Source organism: Rhinolophus sinicus, linkage group LG07 (assembly GCF_036562045.2).
Source record: "Rhinolophus sinicus isolate RSC01 linkage group LG07, ASM3656204v1, whole genome shotgun sequence".
Classification (NCBI taxonomy): Eukaryota; Metazoa; Chordata; class Mammalia; order Chiroptera; family Rhinolophidae; genus Rhinolophus; species Rhinolophus sinicus.
In genome coordinates, this window is record NC_133757.1 from 39,860,743 (window position 1) to 39,880,269 (window position 19,527).

Genomic DNA, 19,527 nt, shown 5'->3' on the forward strand with positions numbered 1-19,527 from the left:
TCCTTATTTTAGAAATTCAAAGAAAACTATCCAAATTATTAAATACTTTATGTGCAGTAACACTAAATCCCTCAGTTGTTTTCACTATATCCAGAAACCCCGCTGTTTAATCCAAATGCAAAAAAATCCCTTTAATTGAAGGCATGCTGGGAAAATATTTACAAAGCACACTTTTAATATAAACGATTTAAATTATTTCATCCCAAATATGCAAGTCTGCAGAATTTGTCACTAGCTCTATAGGAAGCATTAGATTGACCTGTGGAGTACTTATTGTTTCTAGAACTAGAAGGGCAGCTATCAGAGCAAGTTGCCTTCCTTTTCCATAAATGGGAAAACTTTGCAGAACTGAGGATTCATAGAGGCTTCAAGAATAATCAGTTAACAGGAAACAGTGTCTTCCAAAGAAAATGGCAATCATTTAGCATCTGAGGAAATCAACAGGGGTTCCTTAAGCAATAATCTACAGACAACAAAGCCAGTCACCAGGAAAGATGGCTGGAAGACATCCTGGCAAGTGCAGCAATGAACTGAGAAGCCAGAGGCATAAAGAAGACACTAGGTCCAGCACCTCTGGTGTTACAGACCCAGGCACAGATGGCTGACACCATGGCATTCCTTGGCTGCCCTCTGCTGGCATACTGCCACATCTGATTTCAAGAGACTGGATTTACTCCTGAGTCAGCTCTGACCTTCTCTCACACAGAGCTCCCTAGGACTTAGGGGCCACAGTTTACATGTCCCCCATCTTCAGCCACCTTACAATATTTAGTCAAAGATAGCATCAACTAAGGATGACTTTCAGTCAGACTCTGAAGAGGTGTGGTTTCCAAATACTCCAAAGGTGGCCTGTACATTTGGCATCCCTTTTCGTGTTTATGGTTAGAAATTACCAATGCTCAGACGTCACCCCAAACCAACTAAATCAGAATGCCTGAGGATGAGACCTCTCTACTGGTATTTTAAAACTCCCCAGGAGATTCCAGTGCTTCACCAGAGTTGAGAACTACCAGGAGAGAGCTTCCAGTTCAGATATAGTCAGACTTGGAGGATAAGGATGAGGTAGATGGATGAGGAAAAGCCATTAGCTCATCCTCTAAACACAATCCGAACCAACTGTGAGCAGGTAAGTGCCACTTGCCACTCTTTGGATCAGTTTTCTCTGTCCTCACAAAATCAAAATGGCATTTAGGGATGCCGCTCTGTATCTGCAGTCCCTTCAAAGACCAAACAGTGCAGGAGGAAGGAAGGAGTGGGAATAAAAAATTCTCTCCAAATTTCCTCTAAAAACTTTTTCTAGGGCATAAGGCAAGTAGACATGAGAAAGAAAAGTGTGAACTGATGGCACTGGGAAGAGTTCAGAAGGGTGCTAAGAGACATCTGTCTGTCCAACACAGCAAAAACAAAAAAATCCTAAAATAACTAATATCTGACTGAGAACTCCTAATTTGTTTTCACGGAAGATACATAGTGGTTCTCAACCCAGGGTACACACCAGAGTTACCAACATTAAAAAAAAAATATGGGGGATTGGGGGAGAGACCTGGGTGAGAAAGGGGAAGGGATTAAGAAGTACAAATTGGTAGTTACAAAAGAGTCATGGGGATTTAAGTACAGTATGGAGAATGTAGTCAATAATGTAATAACTACCATGCTTCCCCGAAAATAAGACCGGGTCTTATATTAAGGTTTGCTCCAAAAGACGCATTAGGGCTTACGTTCAGGGGATGTCATCCTGAAAAATCATGCTAGGGCTTATTTTCCGGTTAGGTCTAATTTTCGGGAAAACACAGTATGTATAGTGCCAGGTGAGTACTAGACTTTATCAGTGTATCACTTCATAAATTATATAAATGTTTAACCCCTACTATTGCTGTACACCTGAACCTAATATAATATTGAATGTCAACTATAATTTAAAAAAATAGTCACAGGGATATATAGTACAACATAGGGAATAGTCAATAATATTGTAATAACTATGCACCGTGTCAGATGGGTAATAAGACTTACAGGGGTTATCACTTTATATACCTTATAGAGGTATATATAAATGTCTAATTACTATGTTGATATTGCTTTGTAGACCTAAAACTAAAACTTAAAAAAAAAAAAAAAAAAAAGATATATAGGGGAAAAAAATACAGAGGACCAGACTTAACCCCTAGAGTAAGCCCAGAAACCTATATGGGGTTAACCAGAATAATGGACTCCCAAAGCTGTCCACATCCGAATCGCTGAAGCCTGTGAATATGTTATTTTACATGGCGAAAGGGACTTGGCAGAGATGATTAAAAGGTAAACACCCTGAGATGGAAACTTAACCTGGATTATCTGGCTTGGCCCAATGTAATCACAGGGCTCTTATAATGGGAAGGCAGGCAAGTCAGAGTGAAAAGGAGCCGTGTTAACAGAAGCAGAGGTGGGAGTGATGCCAATGGAAGGAAGGGGCCAGGAGCCACAGAATGCAGGCATCCTCTAGAAGCTGGAAAAAGCAAGAAAACAGATTCTCCCATAGAACCTTTGGTAAGGAATCAGCCCTGCTGACACCTTGATTTTAGCCCAGTGAGACCTATTTTGAACTTCAGACCTGCAGAACTATATAGTATAAATTTGTGTTGTTTTAAGCCTTAAGTTTGTGGCCATTTGTTACAGCAGCAACAGGAAACTAGTACACTGTATTTTTAAAGGTTCCAAGGATGCTCTTAATGCACCATCCCAGGTACACTACTGGACAAGAACTTGCAATGAATTTTAGAAAAGAAAACAGATAAAAAAAACCACTGAAATTTTAAATGTACGTTCCATTTGACTCAGTAAATCCACTTCCTGGAATTTATCCCGAAAGTGTTCTTGCACAATTATCAGATGTGCATACAGACATTCATTGTGTTTGCAGCATCACAACCAAAAAGGGTCCATTGATATGGATCTAGTTAACTAAATTATGGTATAACCTACAATCATATACTAATGCAGCCTTTAGCACAGTGAGTAAAGCAGCTCTACAGATACTGACAAGGAAAAATTACAAGATATAATAAATGAAAATAGAAAAATACAAAAGAACATGCTCAGTGTACTACCTTTTGTATAAAAGAAGTTTATACACACACATACATATGTCTGGAAGAATATATAAAAAACGTGTAATTATAAGAATTAGGTGGTTGGTGAGAAGGAGACTTATTTTTTTCCTGCATACTTTTCACTATATTACCTATTCAAATAAATCTGAGCAGCCTAAAAGCAGAAATAGGAGCGCACCAAGCAAATGCACAATGACCTCATCAAGTACTCAGAAATCTAGTTTCTCTGATTTCCAGCTCAACAGCTTGACCTTTTCCAAAATAATAAGTATAAATTTCAAAAACATCTATTCTTCAGGTACCATGAACAAATGTTAGCTGAGGCTAAAATTCAGTAGTAAGGAAAAATAAACTCTACTGTCTGCCTTAATGCTCCAAATGTACACTGAGGTCTCCTGCAGTATTTGAGTTAGCGTAATCCTAGATATGAACGCAGGGGAGAAGATTAAAAATATTACCTGTAACTCTGGACACTCTTGAAATTATTTGAATTATTTTCTATTAAGTATGCTAAACTATTTGCCCTGCCCTACTACAATATTTTCTAGAGATAATCTATTTCAGGATGACAGATAAGACTTATATAAACATGTACTGGTAATGAAATACAATATGAATTTGATTAATGTGAATTAAATGGTAAATATCGGTAAACCCTGTATTTGGTAAATGGATGAATTCTGCACATGGACCAGTGAAACCAGAGGCTACGTACGCTGTAACTGAGCAGCCCTCAGCTGCTTCTTCAGCCTTTCCACTTCATTCTTTAAAAACCTGATGTGGCGCATCATGTTTTCTGGAGAGTCGATCTCCATGGAGATGTCTCTAGGTGATGGGGGAGCGGACACCGGCTGGTCTAACTTCTCCTGCAGGATTCTTTACCGAAAAGAAAAATTCCAACAATTAAAATCAGTTTGTTTTTAAAAGACAAAACAACATACTAGCCGGAGGGTTTGTTTATTAATAGCAAGCTCCTGTACATCAACAGGATGAATTATAGGGTTGCTTATCTCCTCTGCCTATTTCACATGAACTTCTGGTCACCGTTACCTGGTTGGATTCAGGTCAAAGGACAGAGCTGAAGGATTCACCACCTTTTTTTCTTTTCAATGGCCACTGGTAATTAAGCATTACTGAAAAAATCTCTAACATTCGCTTCTGATTAGTATGTCTGGCATACAGTAGTCACTCAGAATTATCAGCTAAATGTTTGACATGTTGGTTGAGGGCATGGAGATACTAAAGGAATTTCACTCTCTTAATGCTTCCATTTGAAACTTAAGAACTTTATACTATGAAACCTCTGTGGAGAGTGGTGTAACATAGAGACTCGACTTCTAAAATTCCCTCCTGGGAAGCCAATCCTGAGGGTCTGGCAAACTGGACAGGAGGCCCTTTGCTTCTGGCCATAGCAAAAGATAAAAAGTTCAAAACAAAACAAAAATTATTGGGTTAATAATTGGTAGTGCCACCTTTCCATCAATTATCGTTAGCTTGAATCACAAAACTGCTTATTTATATTCAACAGCTTTTGACTTAACAAAATGCCAATTTCATATCGCTCAATGCATTCTGCAAAGGAAGACTGATAATATAATGTGTTTCCCCGAAAATAAGACCTAGCCGGACCATCAGCTCTAATGCGTTTTTTGGAGCAAAAATTAATATAAGACCCGGTCTTATTTTAGTATAAGACTGAGTATGATATGATATAATATAATAACCGGTCTTATTTTACTATAAAAATGGGTCTTATATAATATAATACCCCCCGGGTCTTATATTAATTTTTGCTCCAAAAGACGCATTAGAGCTGATGGTCCGGCTAGGTCTTATTTTCGGGGAAACACGGTAAAACCTCAACTGCGTTCTGCAAAGGAAGACTGAATGGCAACAGATCTCCATGCCCCCTTTTCCAGGTTGCTGGGGTTTTTGGTTTTGTTTTATTTTTCACTTTTTACCTTTGAGTCTGCCCAAGGGCAAACTGTGAATTAGGCCTATCCTTGCTGAGCAAACTAGAAGGTTAAATGTTGGAATGGTCCCTACATTTATTACATTGAATAATTTTTCATAATTCAATTTATTACTGATTCAACTACAGCTTGAATATTTCCCTGTAGATATACTTCTAATTTTCACTTTTCTGAAAGCTTGTGGTTATGTCTCCATTTTGCAAGTCTTGATATGAGCTCAGTAACTTACGGATGTTCATCCAAACCAAATTCTTATGGCAAAAGGACTCTGGTTAGTAAACAAAAGATGGTGAAGTATATTAATTAACATTTTCAAGAAACTGCCATTCTACACCCATACAAACATTCTACATACAGAACTCCCTGCCATCCTTCAAGCCCTGCTCCAACCACCTCAAAGCATATAATACTTAAAAATAAGGGCCTGACAGTATCATGCAGAGGGGGTTCAAGAAATGTTTGCTATTGTCACATCCACGTACATACACTTAACACTAACCTTAAATATGTCCAAGTATTTCTTTAGAGCAAGTTTTAAAACAGATAACTGTTCTATTACAATCTCAACCTTCCTAATTAAGTGTATTCTAGAGATGTGTAATAATTAACGGTACATAGTACGTATGTTAAGCACTTTAGAAAACAACTGGGAAAGCCAGTTCAATAAGGTAAAAAGTTGAAACTACAACCATAGCACCTTGCTAATTTCTTCATAGCCTTGAGCACCAAATGAAAAGAAATCCTACTGGGACAGTAAGAGGGGAGTATAAAGAGGTGACCAAAATGAAAATAGTTCAAGTTTCAACATTTTTTTTTCATTTGCCAAATTAAAATGGTGTGCATCAACCAAGGAATTAAATGTCCCATTGTTATTCTCCAATGGATGCACAGCCAGAATTGTACCCTAGCCACATACGCACACCCCATACTGAACAGCAAGACTAAATAAAACAAACCGCTTTTCAGCTTCCAGTTTATCCATCCTTTTCCAGAGACGATTAACTAGTGCCTCTTGTTCTTGCTCCAAAGTATTTTCAAGGTCGATCTTCTCTCGTCTCAACTAGAGGAAGGAAAAAAATTTTTACTGAGAATAATAGGCCACTTAAACTTTGTTAATTAGATTTCTCGATTGGACCAATAGGACACCGTTACTTGGAGAAAACTGCAAAAAAATGGCCAATTTTCTGGCACAGACAAGGTAAGTTCATCTAATTCTTAAACTTTAATTGAGGAAACCAAGACAGTTTCATCCTTTGATGTTAAAGCTTAATTGCTGTCTAGTACATAGCTTATTTCAGCATTTTTTCAAGGCACATGGGAAGTTTTCCTTAAACAGGGCTTGGGAGAGTTCTGCTTACTGGTCTGCTTACTTACTTGTCTGGGTTTGTCCCCCCAGCCCTGCATGTAGTTCACCGTTTAGCCAAAAAGTTTATATTACCATTTATATAAATAACTCAAACACCTAAAGACAATTCTACATACTAGTTAATGGATGCACATAAATATGCCCTAAGATATAAAAACATGTACAAAGTGATGAACACAAAATTCACAATACTGGTTACCTCTGGGGAGGTAGGGAAGAAGGTAAATTAGATTTGAGGGAAGGTATACAGTTGTGGAGAGAACCCTAAACTGCATTCATAAAAAGAAGCAAACATGGAAAAAAATTATTTAATCAATCAATACTGAGAAATGCAAAAAATGAGAACAACGCCAGACACTGGTTAACGGGGATGTAGCGGGAAACCAAGGAGTCCGACATTTCTGCCCTGGTGGAACTTGCATTTTAGTGGGGTCAAGACAGTAAATGAAACAAATACGTTCTCTACTTTGTAGAAAAGAAGGCTGGTGAGAAGGATAGAAAGTACAATGATAAACAGACTTCTCAGTGATGGGTGGAGGAAATGTGTTATAGCATTCTTTGTACTTACCTGTATGTTTGAGACATTGAATAATTTTAACAGGAATTTTTTTGAAAAAGAGAAAAAGGCTATGTTACTGCCCCTATGCTGTCCCTTCAACCAACAGCAATTCACCTTTTCAATCACTGAGTCAACAAATTATTTTTGATTGCACAGCTGCAAAAATGCCACAGTGGCAGATTTCACATTTCCTTAGCAGGTCACAGAGGAGAGTTCCTCATTGATCAAAGATCCTTCCTTGTATATACAGTAAAGGGAGACCCATACCATACAACCAAAGCAGACTTTCTTGAGCAAGTGAATGAACCCAGATCACAGAGTCCACTTAAAATACAGCTTCAAAGCGTTTTCTTTGCATGGGGGGCGGGAGGAAGTCATAGTAAGTTTTCTTTGCAGGGGTGGCGGCAGGAAGTCATAGTAAGTTAGAAGTATTTTATGCTGCGACGTTGGAAACAGGCTCACACACAAATACTCCTCAGAATGTTAAGCAGTTCCTACCTGCAGCAACGAGGAGTAACCCTGGAAAGCCTCATAGAACCCCTATAAAACGTGGTGACTCTCTGTGCTGACATTTTTGGCCAAGCTTTGACGTATAGTTCAGAACCATTTTTTTTTTAAGAAACAAAAGTCCGAGGAGCCTTTTAAGGACCCAGTTTCCGTGTTTAACTGAAAGCAATATAGAGGTACTTGGGAGGCAAGGAAAAATTCAAGCAAGGCTTAATTCTGTAGTAGAGAAAACTATGCCCAATTCCTTTTCATTTTAGTCATCATGCATAATGCAATCAATAACTCTGAAAAGCAAAATCAAGGCAAAGCTGTCTTTGCCCGTGGATAACTTACTAGGCGTGTGGCTCTGAGTAGGTGCTCAGCTGCTGAGAGCCTCAACATCCTCACGTATGAAGTGTGAAGGTTGGCCTACATGACTTCCCTTTCAGAGCTACCCCTTCTATCACTCATTCTCTGTCAGGCTCAAGATGGCAGTCTTCAGTCTGAGTTGACTCAATCACAGAGTTTTAGAGCTAGAAGCAGCAAGACAAACCATCTAAATCCACCTTTTCATTTCAGAGCTGAAGAAGCCACAGACTGGCCTGGGGGATGACAGGACTGAGGCAAAGCGATACCACCAGGATAGGAATGGAAATCACACACCATGATGGCCAAAAGGGCTGGATCCCGTCCAACCCACAAGAAGATCTTAAGGGAAAAGTAGGATTTGGGGAAAATTATGCTATGGTTTGTGAACCCATCTCCTTTGTGGATAATTTGTCAAAGAGTATGAGAAAATACATTGGAGAGCAGGAGAAATAAGGGGTGAAAACGTACAGGAATCTGTTACTTTTGGGCACCAGCTATCAATTTATTGCCCACTTGAGCAAATCAAGGCTTCCTGGGGGTGAAATTTGGGTTTGCTGTACCAATTTGCTCTCATTCATTTCCGTGAAGCAGGCTCAGCAGCTTAGATTTGGGTGTTTCATTTCATAGGCTGGCAGTGCTATAGGAGTCTGTATTATCGTTAGCCTTAGAAACAGCAGGGTTTCCTGTCTTTTCAGTTTTAAAAATCTCAGCTTTTCAGCATCATTGAGGAGTTCTCATGGACATTAAAAAGCAGAGAAGTTAAAGGAAATGGTATTATTTATGATTATGATGAATTCCCCCTTAAATTCATCATCAGAGTTGCCCTTCCACCTCCTCTCCACTTAATTCCACAACCCCAATGTATGTATGTATATATATATATATATATATATATATATATATATATATATACATTTAGAGCCAAAGTGTTCACATCACTTCTGCCAATTCAGACAGAAGTAGATTTTCAGTGAGTACATTCTCCTCATATTGAACAATCCTCGAATCTGGCAGCATATGTTAAGTTTACAAGGTAGCAAGTCAAAAATTTATGCTTGAATTGAAAACATCAGCCCAGTGACATATTGCTTTCATTAGACTGGTCTCTATCTGCAATATTCTCCCCTATGTCCTTCCTAATAATATCTGATCAATTTTTAAATTCAGTGTTCATGCAACAGGCATCTATCTGCTCATTCACTATCAAACATCTAATTCTCAGGCTAACCTGAGCCCCTTCTCACTGCTTATTCTGCGAGTACCCAGCACCAATGGGTATAGCTGATGTGTAGAATATATTCATTTGAAAGGCTGCTTTGTAATTAAGTCAGTTCAATGGACTGCCAAATTCTTCTCTTCAGTACCTCTCCTTCTCATTACAGGTTAATTAACGTCAGACCAAGAGTCCTTAGTATGCTCCAGAAATATATAGTTTCTTTGATGGATAAGCTTAGTATATACAAATACAGCTGGCTCACTTGAATTCACAGCCTGTCCTAGCTGCGTATCCTCAGTGGGTAGATACCACCAGCAAAAAAGCAGAACAGGTAGGGGCCAGCCAAGAGATGGCTCCCAATACGACGATTTCCGTCTCGGGGTAACCTTTTTCCATTTAAACAGAACTAGGAGACTGGGATGGAGGTGGAGGTGGGGTAAAGGAATGCTTGGAAAAAAGCCTGAGAACCTGAGCCTAACCACTGTACTCCACCATAGACTTCTGAAAGGTTTTAGTGGATCTTCTCCATCTATTTTGAAAAGTGTTAGTCTACCATAATACCATCACTTCTACGGGAATATATATTTTGAACTGCAAATATTCAACTTAAAAAACAAATGTAGGGGTGGTGGGATGGATAAAAAGGGGAAGGGATTAAGATGTACAAATGGTCACCTATAAAACCAGTCATGGGGATGTAAACAATAGCATACGGCATAGAGTCAATAATATTATAATAACCATGTGTGGTGTCAGATGGGTGTACTAGGCATAGTGTAATCACTGCGTAAATTATATAAATGTCTAATCACTATGTTATACACCCGATACTAACAGAATATTGTATGTCAACTGTAACTGAACAATAAAAAAGAGGGGCGGCTGGTTAGGTCAGTTGGGTAGAGCGCGGTGCTCTTAACAAGGTTGCCGGTTCAATCCCCACATGGGCCACTGTGAGCTGTGCCCTACACAACTAGATTGAAACAACTACTTGTTGTTGACTTGGAGCTGATGGGTCCTGGAAAAACACACTTAAGATTTAAATATTAAAAAAATAAATAAAATTTTAAAACCAAAACAAATTTTGGAAGGCGGCCCATTACAACTAATCCAAGATAAAAAAAAGCGCGAAAAGCCCATGAAACAAGGGCTACGATATAAACATAACATAAACACAAAGTTTGTTACAACATATAGAAAAAAGCACTTAGAATGATAAGGGGCATACCTGATGTTCAAGAAACAGCAGAGTACTCTCTAGGGCCTACATTAACCAAACTCTTAGTTGGCCTATTTATTTATTTATTTATTTAAAAAAGAGGCAAATCCAAAGAAAACAAGTGAGTGATGGGGATTAATACAACAATCCCCAAAGCCCTCCAGGTCAGGTAGTATCTAAAGGCTAGTAGCAGTTCAGCCCAATTTCCTATCAATTTATTATGTAATACCATAGCTATACAAAGCAGTGACTCTGGGTATATCAGAATCATCTAGGAAAATAAAAAGCACAACATTCAGAAAATGGCTAAATCAAAGTCAGAGAAATGAACACAGTTTTTGCAATGGCATGAATGTTTGTGCCCTACCACCGCTATTCATATGCGGAAGCCTACATGCACAATGTGAAGTGATGATGGTATTTGGAGGTGGGGCCTTTGGAAGGTAATTAGGTTTAGTGGATGTCATGAGGGTGGGGCCCATGATGATGGGATTAGTGTCCCTACTTAGAGGCAGGAGAGACCTTGCTGCTTGCTGCCATGTGCCATGTGAGGACATAAGAAGTAGGTAGCCTAGAACCCTGAAAAGAGCCCTCACCAGAACTCCATCAAGCTGGCACCCGATGTCAGACTCCCAGCCTCTGGAACTGTGGGAAATAAATTTCTGTTGTTCATAAGCCAGTCTTATTTGTTATAGCAGCCCAAATGGTCTAAGACAGTCTGTTTCTAGTAGAACAGTGACAATAAAAGCTCCTACCTTATTTCATCCTACTTCTCCAATATGTCTGAGTTAATCAAGGTTTTACATATACAGTAAGTCCTCACTTTACATTACTGATAGGTTCTGTGACTTTAAATGAAACAATGTATAACCAAAACAATTTTACCATAGGCTAATTGACATAAACAAAGGTTAAGTTCCTACAGCAGTTCATCAACACTGTAAAGAAATGACGCTAATCGCGGACCTGCTGTACATAGGAAAGAAGTGACTAATAGGATTCATGAGGGAGCTATTAAAATATATCAATTGACATGAAAAGAGCCGAGAACAATGCACAATGGTCCTTGCTCCATGGCAAAGCCTTCACAAATTAAAGCAAAAGAGACAAATAAAGTAAAACTTAAAACACTACCTCTGTTGGCATCTGTTCAGGCAATCAGTGGAATTTTGCTGAGCCCTGGCAATTCTCCTCCTAGGCTGGAAGACATCTGACCCTTGCCTTCTGGAAATTTTTTTTTTTTTTTAAAGAAATTGAGCAGCCAATTTGTGTTACAGACGAGTTAAGACAGGTGTTCATAGACCACAGAGCCCCCAAGGTACCTATTCGATTAATCAAGCTGAGGCTGTTTTCAGAATTAAAAACAAGTTCTAGGTCATCACTATAGCTTGTGCAATGCTGAGCACAGAAAGAGCCAAGGTAAGTTTGTTAGTGAAGAGCAAAAGAAACAGAGGAGGACGGTCACTTTCAAGCGTAGATCAAAAATTACAGTTGAAATTTATCTATGTCCCTCAGAAATATACTGAGAAAAAACTGCAAAAAATCATAAAGAACTATATAAATAAGAGATAAATAGGGCTGTCCCTTGGGTGAAAAGTAATACTTTATTACTTTTAATAAAAAAATAAAAGTAATACTTTTATTACTTTTAGTGATCCTTTATCTTTGTACCTTTTCCTGACCCCAGCCAATTTTTTAAAGAACATTTACTAATTTTAGTAAAAAATTTAAAGACACCTAATCCTAAAAAAATGACTATTTCCTAATATAATTTAATAGTATATCCGTTAATTTAGGATGTTAATTTACATATGTAAAATACAGAATGAGCCAATAAACTGTCAGAGGATAAATGATAGTAAAGGCTTAGCTATCTGGAGGACTCAGAGAATTTTCCAGATAGCCCAAAGTTAACCTTCTTTTACCGTAGCTTACAACTGCTTTCTTCTTAAAAATTGTCTTCCTATAAAAATTAGAGTTGTATTTTGAAATGGATATTACCTCACGACATTAATATCTCATTAATATTAATATGTGAAAACGACACTCTTTCATAGTTTTCCAGCTCAATACATTTTGCTTTTGTTCAATGATACTGAAAAATGAAAGCCTTTATGAAAGAGAGACACATATAATCACCCAGATTTATATGGTTTCTGGACTTACGTTTTCATCACTTGGACATCAGCACAATAGTATATAAATATGTATACTGGGTTTATAATTCTAAGGGATTCTTTTACCAAATAATTACCATTGGTGGAAAGCAGGTTTAAAAGCATCGGGTGTACATTCTTTTGCCACATCAGGAGTGCAATGGAGAAGTCCTTGGGGAAGAAGTCACATCGCAGTGGACGTTGCAAATACACTATCATTTCAGCGGCGACCATCTGTTCATTATCTACAATAAGCTTCCTTAAGAAAATAACAGGGAAACTTCTCTTGATGTGCTTTATCCAAAATGGAAGTTCTTTGATGAAATGGATCATTTCTTTCCCGTCATTACCACATCCATCCCACTTCCTTACACAGTGTTACTGGATTTACTCAGCCATTGATTCATTCGTCATGGTTTGGCTAAGGGAAAATGTCTCTTCTAAGCCATCCACATTCTTGTTCTTCATAAAGAAACAGACTTTGTATACTTCAAACTTACAAACAACTAGAAAGTCTCAGCATAGTATCCCTGGATTTTATTGCACTTACTATAGCACACCAAAGCCTTTCAATTTAACAGGCAAAATCTTCACCCCCAGAGCATGACCAGCAATGAATGCACATAGCTGGATCACGATAAGGTTCCTCTTTCCACAGGAAACACGTTTTGAATATTTTCCCTGCCATCATGTAACATCGTCTGTAAAAACTGATCCGCTCAGCCAAGTGGTAGCTGATGCTTCAAAATAAATTCTGACAAAATGGAACACAGTGAGTTTTTGTACTTAATTGGTCTAGGGAAGGAATTCTAGGGATTTTTTTTTTTTTGCCACGTCCTACAGAGAGATTTATCTGTGTCCCCAACAGAGCTCAGAGTGTACTTTCACAGGCCTGGAGTTGGACCTCTCAGTTGGCTCCATGACATCCTGACAGCTCCTGGATCACAAAACAAATCCATTGAAAAGAGAGCCTGCAGAAGCTTCTTTTGAGTACTGCATATTGTCCCTAGTTTACCTTCTTGCAAAGCACCAAATCCCCTTATTTTTCAGCTATGCTCTAAGGCTTCTTTCCACCTACCCTAAATTAGCAGTAGGTAGAATGTTTGTACCCAAGCTTCTCAAGTGACACAAACATTCGCAAGGATTTGCAACAATCAAATTCCCATCAGCGGACTTGACAGTTTACTATGATTATGTCTGACTGTGCCCCAATGCAGCTTATCTAAATGTGGAGACATAAGTTATCAAGTTTTACAAAAAAATTAAAAGCAGGGCAGCGAATTATAATATACTACTGTTTTAAAAAAAAAGGAGGAAGAGAAAGAGGAGAAGGAGGGGGAAGACGAAGAAAAACTATGAATAGCAGTTGTTTTGGGGGAAGTTTGTAGTCTAGGTAATTTTTTTTTTCCATTTTTGTACTTGTATGTTTTCTAAATTTTCTTGAAAGAGCAATGGCTTACTTTTATAATGCAAACGTTTAATAAAATAATATGCCAAGACATCCATAATTTAAGATTACTATTTGAAATCAAACTTCAAAGTATGAAAAATGGTCACTAAATTTCATCTACTTAATGAAAGTGAACATGGTTGTTCAGTGAAAAAAAAAAAGCACACAGAAACCAGGTGCTACCCAGAGCTATAACAAGACCCCCCTCCCACCCCTCATTGCTAGTCTGCAAAGGCAGCAGTTAGCATGAATGGAATTCTAAAACATCCAGTATGGCTGCACTACCCATGAATTTAAGAAATACTTTGTTCCACAGAAAAAAAAAAAAGAGAAAGAAAAAAGAAAAATCAACCAAGGATGCACACACCTAAACATGAGCCACTAGGCACTCAATTCAGTCACCTTAAGTCACAAAGACACACAGATTATCTGTGCTAATTCACTAGAGTTAGTCATTGCAGCTACTAAAATAAGTAGCATCAGAATTGTATGTGGACTGATTGTGATGTCAGTTTGCTTTATACTTTGAATGAATTACCTTCTAGACAAGGCAGAAAGGCTAGGTATCTTGTATCCTTCACTAGGAACCACTGCTGTAGGAGCTAGACACCTACACCTTTCCTTTCTTCTTAAGAGAACTTAAAATATACTGTTAGTTAGATATGTCTGCTCCTTGTTTCACTTTAAAAATGAACAAAAATTAAGTCTTGTCCTAAGAACTGATATTCATCATTCTAAATACCAGCCTCTATGACTTGCTAATTGTACATGGTGAGAAGCACTGGGATAAGATGGGTGTCACCCCTGTAATGCCCCTGGCAGCCGGAGTCTTCTCAAGCCTCTGATGTTGTCTAGGGGTTGAAGGTAACCACTGGGCACCCATTAGCACTGAAGCCTGCATGAGCCATGGTACAACTATGTAGCTGTCCTCTGCAAGACACTTACTATCAAGTCAAGCTTACACCCTCACACACACCATACACAGACGCCCAAAACCCCTGCCATTTCTTTGCCCGGTAACAAAGAGGAGGGAGTCAACTTCACGCTTTCTTCACGAGCTCTTTTCTCTGCTCTCAGCATCCCTACTCCATGCAGTACCTACCAGGACATCCACTTTTTACTGTGCATCTTCTCTCCCATCCCTGCAACAAGCTGGATTTAGCGCTATCCAGCCCAGGTGTGCCAATTAACAAACGATTAAACCAAGGGCCACAGAGCTTCAGGTCCTTCTCAGTTGGTATGGTGGCAGGGGAGGTGTGCTGAGTAGTTATGCTGTCCCCACCATCACAGCACGGCACAGAGCACCCCGAATCACTGTCCATGGGTCCACTGGCCTCCTGGGACCTGGTTCCATGAGGCCAGGGGCCTTTCTTAGCAGAGGTTGTGCAGACGGCAGGCACAGAATAAAGGTGTGTTGAATAAATGTAGGATGTTTGCCATACAAGTATACTGGCTGCAGCACGGACAAAAAGAAAGCCAAAGTGGTAGGGTCACAGGAGACAGAGGAGCACACATATTTGTAAATTAAACAGGCGGATATCCAGGACAAGGAAGGTAGTGAGACATGTGAGGCTCAAATAATATGCACGCGCATTTTCCTGAATACTTGTACAATATGTCATTTACCATCTCTAATAATACAATGCCATTTACCACAGGCATTAGGTGGAATCTTTCACTATCAATGGCAGCAGGTACAATTTTTGGAGAGCTTACAAGATGTAAGTGACCAGGGATACGGTGGCGAGGTCAATATTGGGCCTTCCCTCCTTTACCTTACAGGGAATTTATATGGAAGAAAGAATTTGTTTAATTGTTTGCTAGTTGGTATTTGTGTACCAAGTGTGATAAGCGGAGGACTGAACAGTATGGAGAAATACTTCACAGCACAAACCCCTAAGTGACTGAAAAAGGGAAGTCAGTAAGATGAACAAGGATGGGAAAGGGGAGGGAGAAAGAGGTCCAGGCAGAGGAAACAGACCCACAGAGACTGGCAGGAAAGCACTGGGCACTTCAGAGCATCTTTTTCAAACTGCAGGTCACGACCCATTACTGAATTGTGAAATTAGGTTGAGTCAGTTGTGACCTACACTTTGCTAAAAATGAAATAGGATTGAATAGAAAATCTCTGCAAAGCATGTAAGCTTGTTTGATGAAAGGTGTCCCAGTCATAGTACAGTTACAAAAACATCAATGCGCTGGGTTACCATGCAAACTTATTTCTTGCTGTGCAGTCCACGCTGGAATAATTCTGCCTCAGAGGGATGAACGAACTTCAGTATGCATGGAATGTGAGGAGAGGCAGGATGGGAGATTAACCCTCCCAACAAACCTACACGTTAGATATGATGTCTGTTTCACAACAGAGGTCACACAGCTTATTCGAATGGAAAGGAGATTGGAAGGGAAGAGTGTCCCTAAACTACACAGACTGAAATACTGCTGTTACAAATGGATGCTAATGAATGAAAAATAACCACTCCAATTCTAAATCCAACCATTAGATATGGGTATCTGTGCTTTGGGAGGAAAGAACACATTGGATAAGAAAATACACCCCAAATTCCAGGAAGAACTGAGAAAACCACTGGGCCAGCGACACTGGAAAATGCTCAGGTATCTCAAAGACACGGCAGGCAACCCCGTTCATTAGATAGGCGTGAGCTGAATCACATGACTAATTCTCTACTAATTTACTCCAGCATTTTCCTACTGCACTACCTAATAATGGTTGAGTATCCACTCTACCTGTTTATCGCTGCTGTTGTCTTCTTTCCTGCAAGATAACATTCTGAACCAGGAGCACCAAAGGACCTCCTCTCTGCTGAGCTGAACTTCACTTAATGAATAATGTGTGCCTTTTAAATGCTAGTTATCCTTCTCCAGAGAAGTAAGGAAACGCCTAATTGGCAGGAATCATTCAGATGAAGATTTCTTGACACTCAGAGAATATTCCAAGTTCTAAGTGTTGTTACCGAAGAAAATGTGACTACCAAATAAAAGACTGACGACTAACAGTGAACACACATTTGAACAAAAAGTCTTCAAACAGGGTTTACAGGCAGTGGCCACCACTGTTTGTTACCAAGATCCTCTAACAGCACTAAAGTCACGTTGACTGGACTAATCCAGTTCATCAGACTAATACCGTGTTTCCTCGAAAATAAGACCTAACCGGAAAATAAGCCCCAGCATGATTTTTCAGGATGACATCCCCTGAACATAAGCCCGAATGCGTCTTTTGGAGCAAAAATTAATGTAAGACCCGGTCTTATTTTCGGGGAAACACGGTACTACTAGTGCTGCAGAGTTCGTAATTTTACATCATTCTGAACACGCTTTTGTACATCTGCTTATAAATTGTCTTTCGGAGTTAAGCATTCAGGATGTTGAATGAAATGCCAAAAGGGTCACTCAAATAAATGACTACGAACTTATTAGCTGGGTAACTTGAAGAAAGCCTCTTGTTCTCTCTCTGGGTTTCCATTTCTGAAAAAGCAGTGTGAGCAGGTTAGGCCGCTTACAGGTCAAATTGCTCTATCACCCAGCAGCAAGTCGCACTAAGTTACATCACACCCCCTCCTCTGGGGGGAGAGGAAATGGGACAGCAAGTGGCTGTTGTCCCAAATCCTGGAAGGACCTCTCTGATACCCCCACCTCTGGATTTCATCATGATTTTTCCATTGTCTCCTGTCCCCACCAGGGGCTGGGGACAAAAGAAGTGTTTCCTACAGCATGGCTTTCTGGCTCTCAAAATGCTACAAGTTCATATATTGCAAAACATCGAGAGAGCAGAACCATTTATAGCCCAGAGACCTCGATGATCAAGCTTTTAACATTCCTTATTTGAAGAAGGAAAGGATCCCAGATTCTAGATCTACTAGAAGAATAAATGCTATTTGACCAATTAAAGTGCCCATGCTGAAGTCCTGACTTTTGGAGAGAGAAACTTACAATGAGGACACGTGAATTCACTGGGGCTGGCTTTGGAGAGAAAAGAAAAAAAAAGTCCAAGACTGAGCCTCAAACCCAGTTAAGTTCTGCTTTACAGGTAATTAGCAGGGTCCCCACTTAAACACCATTACAACCCAAGCTATACCTTCAAAAGAAACACGTTATGGTCAACACAATACCCTGACAGAAGTCCTTCCAATATCCCTTCTGTAGGCTCAACCCATTTGGTTCACAACATGGATTATTTTAAAATTAGTAGCAGCACCTACCTCATGTGAGTGCTTGTGTAGCAGGCATTATAAGAATCACCTTACACTTTCTCCCAGTGACCATATCTATCACAAGCTCACTATCATAGCCATTTTACAGATAAGGAAACTGAGGCTCAAAAATGAACAGACTGGGACAACTGGAGTCCCACATGCAAAATAATGAATTTGGATCCCTATCTCATACCACATATGAACGTTAACTCAAAATAGATCAAAGACCTAAAAGTATAGACCTCTTAGAAGAAAACATAGGGATACATGATCTTAGATTTGGCCATGGATTCTAATGACACCAAAAGCACAAGCAACAATAGAAAAAAACAGATAAATAGGATTTCACCAGAATTAAAAACTTCTGTGCTTCAAAGGACTTCATCAAGAAAGTGAATACACAGAATAGGAGAAAACATTTCCCAATGATATATCTGATAAGGGACTTGTACCTAGAATGTATAAGGAACTCTGACAATTCAATAATAAAAAGACCGTGAATAGATATTTTTCCAAAGAAGATATATAAATAAACAGCCAACAAGCACCTGAAAAGATGCTCGACATCATTAGCCATCAGGAAAAAAACAAAACTGACTTCACATTTACCAGGATGGCTAGAATCAATATGGTGCAACCATTTTGGAAAACAGTCTAGCAATCCCTGTAGAAGGTAAACACAGAGTTATCACGTAACCCAGCAATTCCACTTCTAGGTATATACCCAAGAAAAATGAAAACAGATGAACACACAAAAAATTGTATGTCAATATTCATAGCAGAATTATTCGTAATAACTATATGGCTGAAACACCCCAAATGTCTATCAAATGATGAACGGATAAACAAAAATGTGTTATGGCCACACAGTGAAACATCATTTGGCCAGGAAAAGGAACTAAGTACTGACACATGCTACGACATGGATAAAAATATACTAAGTGAAAGAAGTCCATCACAAAAGACCACGATTCCATTTATATTAAGTATCCAGAATGGGCAAATATATAGACAGAAAGTAGACTGTTTCTTGCTTAAGGGGGAGAGGGGACTGAGTGACAGCTAAAGGGTACAGGGTTTCTTTTTGAGGTGATGAAAATGTTCTAAAATTGATTGTGGTTGGTTACACAACTCTGAATATACTAAAAATCTTTGTACATTTTAAATGGGTGATTTGTATGCTCTGTGAAGCATATCTCAATAAAGCTGTCATCAATTTTTAAAAAGTGAACTAAGATATTAAGCAGAGGAAACAGGTCCACATCTGGTTCCTTTCAAGTACAGTGCCCAGGCCCTGAACACTACACTGTACTAGCTTCCAAAATACAAATGACCAGTCTCCAGTCACCCATCCAAATCCACATTTAAACTCTTCCAACAATGCAGAGGCAGGGCACAAGACACAACGGATAACTGCTTTCAAACAG

The 19,527-nt window shown here is 39.1% G+C and overlaps 1 protein-coding gene across 1 annotated transcript in view; it reads right to left on the reverse strand.

Annotated features, from left to right (window-relative positions):
- CCDC6 (coiled-coil domain containing 6) overlaps positions 1-19,527 on the reverse strand; it is a 108,996-nt gene that overhangs the window by 18,756 nt on the left and 70,713 nt on the right. Inside the window, exons 4-5 of the mRNA XM_019731822.2 lie at positions 6,019-6,122; positions 3,805-3,965 (exon numbers count right to left, since the gene is read on the reverse strand). Of these exons, the coding sequence (XP_019587381.2) occupies positions 3,805-3,965; positions 6,019-6,122 (265 nt within the window). The remainder of the gene's footprint in view (positions 1-3,804; positions 3,966-6,018; positions 6,123-19,527) is intronic.